Raw genomic sequence first — 10,222 nt, 5'->3', positions numbered from 1 at the left:
GGAAAGAAGAGAGTCAGATTCTCCATCTCCATATGCATGGTTGTTATAACTTATAATTAAGTTTAAGAAGAAGAAGATGGATGTGCATAAAAATTCTGCCAAAGCTTTCATTTTATAGTTGTATGCCAGAGCTTTCCCTTTATGGTTGTTATAGGTAACTAGTATTTATTAATTACTTGTGAAGTTGTAGAAAGGATTTTCTTTCAGATAGATGGAGAGGTAGGTCTACGTAACTATTATGGCCCGTTTGGTATAGAGATTTTGAGGCAATTTCTGCCTTTTCTCACCATTTTGTGCTTTAACCCCTGCGTTTGGTTAAATTTTTATTAGTCTACAACCACATGCTTTACACGTGTAAGAAAATTTTTATATTGTAATTTTGTTTTAAAATTGTTAAAAAAAAAAAAAAAAAAAGTTATCTGCAGAGGAAATGGATTCAGTGGATAGTTTTTCTTGGGGTGGGTAGCTTTTCTCACATACTTGTTTGTTTCTCATGTACAGTATACAGAAATTGCAGATGCGGTTGCAAATCATAGATAGATAAACATAGCAAATGCAATCTTTCACCTTTTGTACTGTGTCTATAGTATATTTAAAGGGTGAAACGGTTCATTGGATTAATGAAACAACCAAAGGTTGGAATAGTACACACACCAAAATATCAGCGCAGGGCTAGCCTACATTGGTACACAACTAATCCATGAACATTAAAGCTCTACCATTTCCCAATAGAAATTTATTAGGGTGCGGTTATTGTCACTCTACTATTTTCTTTGTTCACCCTACTTGCTCATTACACCCGACATCTTAATTTCAATTATTAAATTGACTTATCTAACCCATTTCTCTTTCCGCAAATATCCTTAGAGCAACTCCAACAGCTTCCCCATATTTTGATTTTTCTCTACTTTAGGGAAAAATGAAACTCTTTTGCTCCAACAGATTCCCTATAACTATCCATATTTTAGAGAAAGTGAGGAAAGAGAAAACCAAATTCCCTATATTTACAGCAATCTCTACAATTTTAAGGAAGAATATGGAGATTTTAGAAATTGCTGTAAAATAGGGAATCTGTTGGAGTTGGAGAAGAAAAATATGCTAAATCTTTTACTTTTGCTTCCCTATTATACAGAAATTATAGGGAAACTGTTGGAGTTACTCTTATATGACATACCACATTAAAAAAGAATTTTTTTTTAATGAAGATCTCTCATTTAATTTATACCAATAAAAAAACTAAAATATATAGAAAAATTCTAATAAAATCATAATATGATTTACTTCCATTAAATTTTTTTTTTTCAGTTTCAATGTTCGTCTATTTCAATTCATGTCAAAAAATTATTAAGTTAACAACTATGAGCAATAAATAAGAGATTTTTTTTTTTTTTTTGGAGGGAAACGGAGTCAGGCTCCATATAATATTTCAACGACATCACTGCGTCAATCTAGAGGGAATCGAAAAACCCTCATAATACAAAGCGATGATCAGGTCTGCACAAAGCAGAAAACCTGCCCAAAGCAGCCAATTATTACTAGCCAACAAAATTGAAACCTAAAGAAACTACAGAAAATAAAACAAGAAAATAAATCCCTAACCCCACCCTATCCCGAAGATGGAACCACTGTCTTGAGCATTTTGACGCCTAAGACCCAAATGGTGTACGTCGCAACAAATCAACACAGTCACACGGTAACATTCAAGAGACAAAATAGGGTTAGACTACCCAAAAGACTACCTTCCCAAAAGCCCAGACCAGCCCAAACTAGGTGAAAAAAAGAGGAGAACTGGGCCCACAACTAGACCTAGTTCACTAGGCTGCACAACACAACCCAGCAAGGCAGAGGCCCAAGCCCACTGCCAAAATCCAACTTTCTCACACCGCCCAGCCCAGCCCAGCCTTCTCGGAAGGCAGCCCCGCCTTTCACCATTCTGGCGGCCTCCATCGTTCCTCCACCATCGCTGGGTCCTCCTTGAGTCTAACCCAAAAGCAAAGAGCGATCAACAGAGGCACCCGCTTCGCCTAAGAGCCGAGACCTCGACCTCCGATCTGAAAGCAACAGGTGGTGTCGAGCCTCCGCCGGAAATCAGTGAACCTCCGAGAATAAGCCCTGCACCACCACGGATCCGAGAAGAAAATCGAACCCGAAGCCTTAATCCACCACCCTCACTGCCACAACCGTAAGCCGCAGCGATCGGAGCCCGTCACCACTGGATCGAAACACACCTCACCCTCGAAAGCTTCAGCCGAAAGCCGCCGCGAATCGGAGCCGCACCGCCTCGAAATGGGCCTTCGAAACAATCCCTAGAATCCGACGTCGCCAAGAAAGGATCTGCTCCGTATTCTCACCGTCGCCCTGGTCTGGACACCGCACGGTCACTGCCGCCACACGAAACCCTAGGTTTCGCTCTCTCGAGGTCGCTCCGATTTTCTCGGAGGCCTCCTCCTCAATATTCCCTTGAGAACTAGGTCTTGTTGAGTGAAAACTGAAATACCATATAGCTAGCAATAAAGAAGAGATTGATTTTTCTTTTCGTGTTTTAAATTTTTACTTCTTGTATTCACAAAGGGTATTGCAAAGATTTTGATGAAGTTAACATTAATGGTTTTGTGAATTGAATAATGAATTACCAATGAGGAGACAACTGAAGGACAAAAAAATAGTAATAAATTCAAATGTGGGTAGTGAAGATGAAGATTAATATTATCCAATGAGAAATTAAACAATTTTTGTATTTAATTAATTGGTTATGTATTTAGCTATTCTTACAGATTTGGATTAAAAAAATTAGTGTACTAATTTTACACTTTTTTTTTTCCTTTGTTAAAAGAGGATCAAAGGATTTCACTCCTGCCCCCATGGTGACTCGAACCCATGACTTCGTATATAGGTAGTGGATAACATAGTATTTCAATAATTCAAATGTTTATAAGGTGAACTAAGAAAATGGTAGGGTGGCAATAGCCGCACTCATTTATTATCTAAAATTAAACATAATATTTTTAATTTAAAAAATAAAATCAAATAATAAAATATGGAAATGAACATAATTTGATTATGTAATCAAATTTAAAAATAAGATATTTAATTAGGTAATCAATGATGAAAACGAATATAATCAAATGTTATTTTAAAATTTGATTCCACAAGCAAATAATATTCATTTCTATCATTTTTATTATGAATAACTTTCTTTATCAATTTAAAAGCGCTTATGGCTCTGAGAATTAATCCAAATAGGCTTATGGGCATTTCAAAGTGTTTTTTTTTTTGAGGTGAATGAGTTCAACATTTTATTGAAGTAATGCAAAATTAAGAAGTACAAAGTTCAGCTGCTATTACAACTATAAGAAAAGAAGGAACAGAATTGAAATCCAAGGGTACTCCTAAAGTACTAGCTTGAGCAGCCACCAAATGTGCTGCCATGTTGCCTTTTCTATTGACATGAGTAATGCGTACAGTAGGTAAGTCAGCCAATTGTACCATTAAATCCTCATAAACGTACACGTCCCAACAGAGAAGAATTGGAGTCCCCTGCAGTGGTCAATTGTTGTTGCACAACCAAAGAATCCGTTTCCAAAATCATAGGTTGAGTAACTTGCTCCATATATAATAAACTCCACTGCACATTTACAAGCAAGCAGCTCAGCGTGCTCTGTTGATAATAAACCAACAAGTGGTCTACCAATCCCAGTTAACAAATGTCCAAAAGCATCCTTGAACACCAACCCGGTACCCCCTGTTTTGGTCTGCGGGTTGAATGCCCCATCCACATTTATTTTTACGCAACCACTCGGAGGGCACCTCCATTTTGTGACCGTCTCACTCTGCCTTGCACCTTCCATCCTCTTTTGGTTATGAAAAATATAATCCTTTAGTCTGGAAGTAGCCATTAACACCACATCACAAGCATTCTTGGTCTTTCCATCCCAAACTCTACAATTTCTCTCCTTCCACACACTCCATAACAAGAAAATTAAGAGTGAGAAATGAGTAGCATCTAACCTTGTAGAACAGTAGTTAAGCCAAGCCACAGCAGTCATCTCATCTGTTGCCGAGGTAAAACAAGTCTGCCTCAGTATTAAATTGGAACCAATGATAAGTCTCGAGTAAGAACAGTTCCTACACAAATGTAGTATTGTTTCATCATTGTCATCACATAGCACACAACTTTGAGATTCAATCTGAACTTGTTTAGGTACTAGTCGATCCTTTGTGGGAAGTATATTCTGACATATTTTCCAAATGGTCACCTTAGTTGTATTTAGGATCCTAGCATGCCAAATCTTTTTCCAAAAGCAAGATGTACCATTCCCCAAAACATTTACCCTTTCTATAGAATTAGAATAAGCAAAACGGTAAGCAGTTTTAACCGTAAAACTGCCTCTATTCTCAAGCTTCCAAACTAGCCTATCATCAACTTGACGAGTAGACAAAGGAATTGCAAGAATAGCTTCAGCTTCAGCCCCATTAAACAAAGCTCGAACCCGTTCCTCATGCCACACACCTTGCGCCCTCATCAATTCATTAACAGTCAAATTATCATTTACCTGCAACTGCGCAGCATGAGGTACAAAATTAGGCAGACTTGGTACCCAAGCATCTTACCAAACACGAACCTTAGTCCCCGATCCAATCTGCAAATAGGACCCTGCCTTTAGCAACTCTCTCGTAGCAAAGATACTCCTCCAAGAGTAAGAAGGAGCATTATGAGCAGTAACTGACCAAAAAGAACCCTCTGGAAAATACTTGGCCTTGTAGACTCTAGCTATAAGTGAGGCCGGAGCTGAAATAACTCGCCAAGCCTGTTTTGCCAACATTGCCAAGTTAAACTCAGTCAAGCTTCAAAAACCTAAACCTCCTTCTTCTTTAGGTAGGCAAAGAGCATCCTATGCTTTCCAATGTATTTTTCTTTTATCCTCTGTGCTTCCCCACCAAAACCTAGCACACATTTGTTCTAAATCTTCACAAAAAAATTTTGTTAGTTGGAAAGCACTCATAGCATAAGTGGGCAAAGCTTGAGCCACCACTCTGATTAAAATGTCCTTCCCCGCACCGCTCAGCATCTTGCATTGCCAACCTTTGAGTTTCTTAGCCAAATTGTCTTTGATATATTGAAAAGTTGCCATTTTCTTTATGCCAACATAAGTCGGCAACCCCAAATACCGTTCATGTGACTCTACTACTTCCACTCCCAACAAAGAGGACACTTCTTCTTGCAATTCAAGATGAACATTCTTGCTAAAAACAACTGAACTTTTATTAAAGTTCCCCAGCTGCCCTGAAGCCCTCCCATATGTTTCAATTACATCCTGAATCTCATAACAAGCTTCAAGGGACGCCTGAGCATATAGCATACTGTCATCCACAAATAATAAATGATTAACTGCAGGGGCATCATTACATACCTCAATACCAGGGAGTAACCCTAACTCTTACTTCTTTTGCAGAAGTGCCGAAAAGCCTTCAGCACCAATTAAAAAGAGATAGGGAGATAAGGGATCTCCCTGTCTCAAACCTCTTCTAGGTGACACATAACCTCTAGGCTTGCCCCTGATCAAGAAGGAAAATCTGACTGAACAGACGCACTGCATTATCAACTCAATCCAAACTCGAGCAAAACCAAATCTTTCCATTACTTTCCGGAGAAAAACCACTCCATCCTGTCATATGCCTTGCTCAAATCTAACTTCAAGGCCATAACTCCCTCTTGACCCTCTCTTTTATTGTGTACAAAATGCGCAACTTCATTTGCCACAAGAATATTGTCAGTGATTAATCGGCCCGACACAAAAGCAGATTGGAATGGAGATATAATTGAAGGTAAAATTATCTTAAGCTTGTTTGCAATAGCCTTTGAGCAAATCTTATATATCACATTGCAAAGATCTATGGGTCTCAAATCTGACATTCTTTCCGGATTGCTCACTTTCAGAATTAAGCAAATATGGGTAAAGTTCACTTGTTTCAAAAGATTACCTGTATGTAAAAAATTCTGAACAGCTTCTGTTACATCCTTGCCAATAGTATCCCAATAATGTTGAAAAAACAATGGAGGCATTCCATCTGGTCCTGGGGACTTTGTGGGATACATTTGGAACAGTGCTTCACGTATTTCTTCTTCTGTATAATTCCTACAAAGTTGAGAGTTCATTTCCTCCAAAACACATGGTTGAATGGCTTCCAAAGTATGGTGCATGGCTTCCATATCAATTGGGGACGCGGTGAACATCTGTGTAAAATAGGAGGTCACAATTTGTTCCATTCCCTTATCATCATCACGCCAAACCCCATTCTCATCGTATAGACCATGTATCACATTTTTACGTTTCCGGTTTGCTGCCTTAAGGTGGAAAAAACATGTGTTGCTGTCACCCTCCTTCAACCACTGGACCTTTGCTCTCTGTCTCCAGAAAGCTTCCTCCTCAGAGAGCAGAACATGTAGCTTATCCATTAGGGTTTTCTTCTTGATTACACGCATTTTTATGCGCGTAATTGCATTCTAAATACTAGAATTAAGTTAATCCTTAAGTTAATTAATATGTAATTAATTTATTTTTATTTATTTTGTAGTAAATAAGTGGAGTTGCGGAAACCGGAAGAAATTAGAGCGAAATTGGAGCAAATTGGAATATTCCGACAAAAAGACAAAATAGTAGAGCATCGGTCAAGCACTAGTCGGCACTGTCAAGAAATGCGGAAGAAAATTGGGGAAAAGAAATAAATTGAAGAAAAGGAAAATTACAACCTTAATTAACCATTAGTTTTAATTAACCAATGGTTAATTAAGGCCAATCATGTGCTGCACGTTAGCTTAATTGGAAGGGTCTAAAGCCATTGTTGACACATGGCAGGAGTACAATTAAGCATGGTGGCTTAATTAAGTTAGGAAGCATTGCAGCGTGTTTTTGCTTCACTACACGCCAAAGACAAAATCCTCTCCTTCCCTCGCGCGTCAACAGCCGTCCACCTATCTCATATCCCTTCAAAACGACCACGTTTCCAATTAATCAGTCTCCCAGCAGCTATATATATGGGAACCCTCACTCACATTTAGAGGAGAACCCTACAGAACGCAGCGCCGCACCAAAACTGGGCAGCCCTTTCGGCTGCTCTAATCCGTTCCTCATCCTCCATTTTTCCTTTTTTCTTTCTATTTTGTTTTGAGATTTGAATGACTACTCATACAAAGCTTCAAGGATATATCAAGGAGCTCAATCTCTACAAGATTCAAGATTTGAGTATTTTGCGGGGTTGTAATTCAAGGCTAGTCATGCTAGCTTCATAGCTATTTGTGACTATCTTTGTTTTCTCCTACACTTCTCTACTCTTTGCTATTTGAATTTTGTAATTTTGATGTTCATTAATATGGGTTGTGAGTAGTTACTTTTGGGGGCTAGGGTTTCTAACTCTAGCTCAATTTTGATGTAATTGACATATTAATTTTTCAAGTGATAAATAATGCATTTTCATATGGGTGCACTCTACTTATTATGTTAATCGGTTCTTGATGCATGAATTTAGGGAATTAACCACTCTCTTTGTTATGTGTTGAGATTTGTGATGTGTGATACAATTGGTGGTTCTTTTGTTCACTAGCTTCATGTAATTAGTGTGGTGTGTCAAGTAGTTGCTTAATCGAGAATGAATGATTGCCTAAGTTTCTATTTTCTTGTGCCATTCGCCTTTAATCCTAGACGTTGTGGCCCTAACAAGGCATAATGATCGATTAGGGTTAGAGAGTTCATTCTTGTCTTAACCGGAAGAATAGATACCAAATAAGAGAAATTGACTTAGTGGCCTTAACCGGCATTAGGTAGAGAACTACATAATCATTACATTTTAGGTTGTAACTATTGCATGCTTAAATCCCTAATTTCTAGAGCTCTACGCCTTTAGCTCATGTTTTGGTAGCCCTGGTAAGGTACTAATTCATGAGTTAGAGAGTTCATATTTGTCCTAACTGAAAATGTGAATACCCTCAAGGAAATTCGGCTTAGTGGCCTTGACCGGCATTAAGTACGGGATTTGGTTCTCATGAAAATATGTTTGTTTGCTTGAAATGTGTTCGTTGCATTGAAATTGCTAGAGAGTGATCCCTAGTACCCAGAATCTCTGTATTTTATTTTTCTTCATTTTTAATTGTTGTTACTCATTTAGTTTTTGGCTTAGTCTTTTAGAAAATTACAATTACAATTTCGAATGATAATTTCTATCTCATTGTAAATAGTCATCACTAGGCTCTTAGTTTTGATTAGACTTTGGTGAAAACCAAAGCCGAGCATTGCTAAGGCTTGGTGCCTTAGAGTAGCATTTTTATTTATTTTATTTTTTTTATTTTTCTTTTGTTTGCTTAGTGACTTTAGTTCCGACTACCCAAGGATTGTGGGTTAGCCACTAATCCCCGTGGTACGATAACTTTGGGCATAATATTTCCCTATCTTGACAACGATACGTACGCTTGCGTAAATGTGTATCCAAGTCACTTCTCCTCCTGGATAGTCACTGTAACTGTTACATCAATCAATTCTTCTAGACGGGTTCTCACTCCCATCATTTGTTGTTGTCTCACTCTGAAGGTTTCTCTTTGCCATTTATCCAAGGCCATCCTTGTATTGGTAATCTTCTTAGTTACTTGGAACATAGGTGCCCCAGAAAAGTCAGCCTGCCATTTCTCCTTAACCAAATAATCACAATCAACATGTTAAAGCCAAAAGGATTCAAATTTAAATCTATGACGTCGAGGACACCAAAACAACGCTAACCCTCCTGACTGACCATCACTAAGGACCTCTACAGAATTAGGAAACCCTAGCGACAACTGCAACGCGTTGAAGTCTTCCTTCCTACTGATCTTTGTCTCACATAGAAACACAATTTGGGGACGATTCTAGGTCATCAGATCCTTCAACGCTCTTACAGTCGCATCATTGCAGATTCCCCTGCAATTCCAGCTAATAATATCCATGGTAATGGCACTCGGTGACTTTCTCTCTAGAACCCTAGAAAGCAAACCCTAGCAGAGCAGCTAGGTCAAAGTTTTTAATACAGAATTAATAGTATACTAACATAATAGATTTTCAAAGTGTTAGAATGATTCAAAAGAAGTTTCCACTTTGTGAGGACCATTGCAAGACTTTAATTCAAGATCGAGCTCCGGCCAAAAACAGATCAACTTATTATTATTTTTTTGGTCAGTGATCAACTTATTTGTTGATTCACATAATTTTTTCATGAGTATGTACAAAACTAGCTCCCTTTTGAGAACCTTGACCTTGTTGTCGGATCTTGACTAGCTTTTATAGCAGATAGACAAAAGATTTGGAGATATACGTAAGAGAAAGAAAATTCTTCCTTTTCTTTTCTGGATTTATGGTTGAAAGATAATGAAGGCGGCACTCTTATTAAGAAGGTTTCAGAGCCAATTATCTGGAATACGTACTTTGATAGTCGACTAGTCTTAGCTAGTCCTGAATATAGGTTGTCTCTTATGGAAAATGCCCTTCCATGACGACAATGATTCTAACAAATTGTAGCTTTCTTTTTCTTTTAGAGTGAAAACAAATTGATTGTAGCTTGAAATATGACTGCAGGAGCTTCCTACGACTTTCGTGGTAAATATTGTTGATTTAGATATATGAAAAGCGAATGTAGTAATGTAGCTAACACATGCCTGAAATCTCCTAGTTGATCCAGATCACGCAGGACCAGTTTGGTAAGAACTGGTGCGTACTAATTTGAGCTCATCCACTTTGTTTGCTCGCTCATAATTGATTTTCTATTACACTTCAACTGGGAAGAAGACATATATATAAATTAAACATAATAAATTGAGAACAAACTAAGATAATAATGGCACGTTTACTTACTTGGAATAAATTTATTCATGCGTTTACTAACACATAAAGGAATCGGAATGATTCCGGGTAAAAGTATTCCCGCGTTTACTAACACATGAAGGAATCAGAATGGGTGTAGGTCCCACCTCCTTATAAGGAATCGATTCCTGAATACTCAGGAATTTGATTACGAAGGGGGGAGATGAGTTTAGGAATCAACTCTTCCGGAATCAATACCGATTCCTTTCTTCTCCCATTCCAGTTGTCTCCGATTCATGATTATTTTCCATTCCAAGTAAGTAAACGTGTCATAAGAGGTTGATCAATTTGCACCTGATTGAACCAGATAATCAGTAATGTTATAGCACCGCAAAGTGATT

At 38.0% G+C, this 10,222-nt stretch overlaps 1 protein-coding gene across 1 annotated transcript; it reads right to left on the bottom strand.

Annotated features, from left to right (window-relative positions):
• Window positions 1–3,488: 3,488 nt before the first annotated feature.
• On the bottom strand, window positions 3,489–6,484 carry LOC133711154 (uncharacterized). Its single transcript, XM_062137319.1, has 6 exons — window positions 5,643–6,484; window positions 5,443–5,556; window positions 5,084–5,361; window positions 4,862–4,944; window positions 4,623–4,808; window positions 3,489–4,559 (listed from the first exon to the last, which is right to left on the bottom strand). Exons 1-6 carry the CDS (start codon window positions 6,482–6,484, stop codon window positions 3,489–3,491), a joined length of 2,574 nt encoding a protein of 857 aa, XP_061993303.1.
• Between the last annotated feature and the right edge of the window lie 3,738 nt (window positions 6,485–10,222).

The sequence above is a fragment of the Rosa rugosa genome, chromosome 5 (assembly GCF_958449725.1).
Source record: "Rosa rugosa chromosome 5, drRosRugo1.1, whole genome shotgun sequence".
NCBI lineage: Eukaryota > Viridiplantae > Streptophyta > Magnoliopsida > Rosales > Rosaceae > Rosa > Rosa rugosa.
The sequence above is the reverse complement of the archived record's forward strand: the minus strand, read 5'-3'. Positions and strand labels throughout refer to the sequence as shown.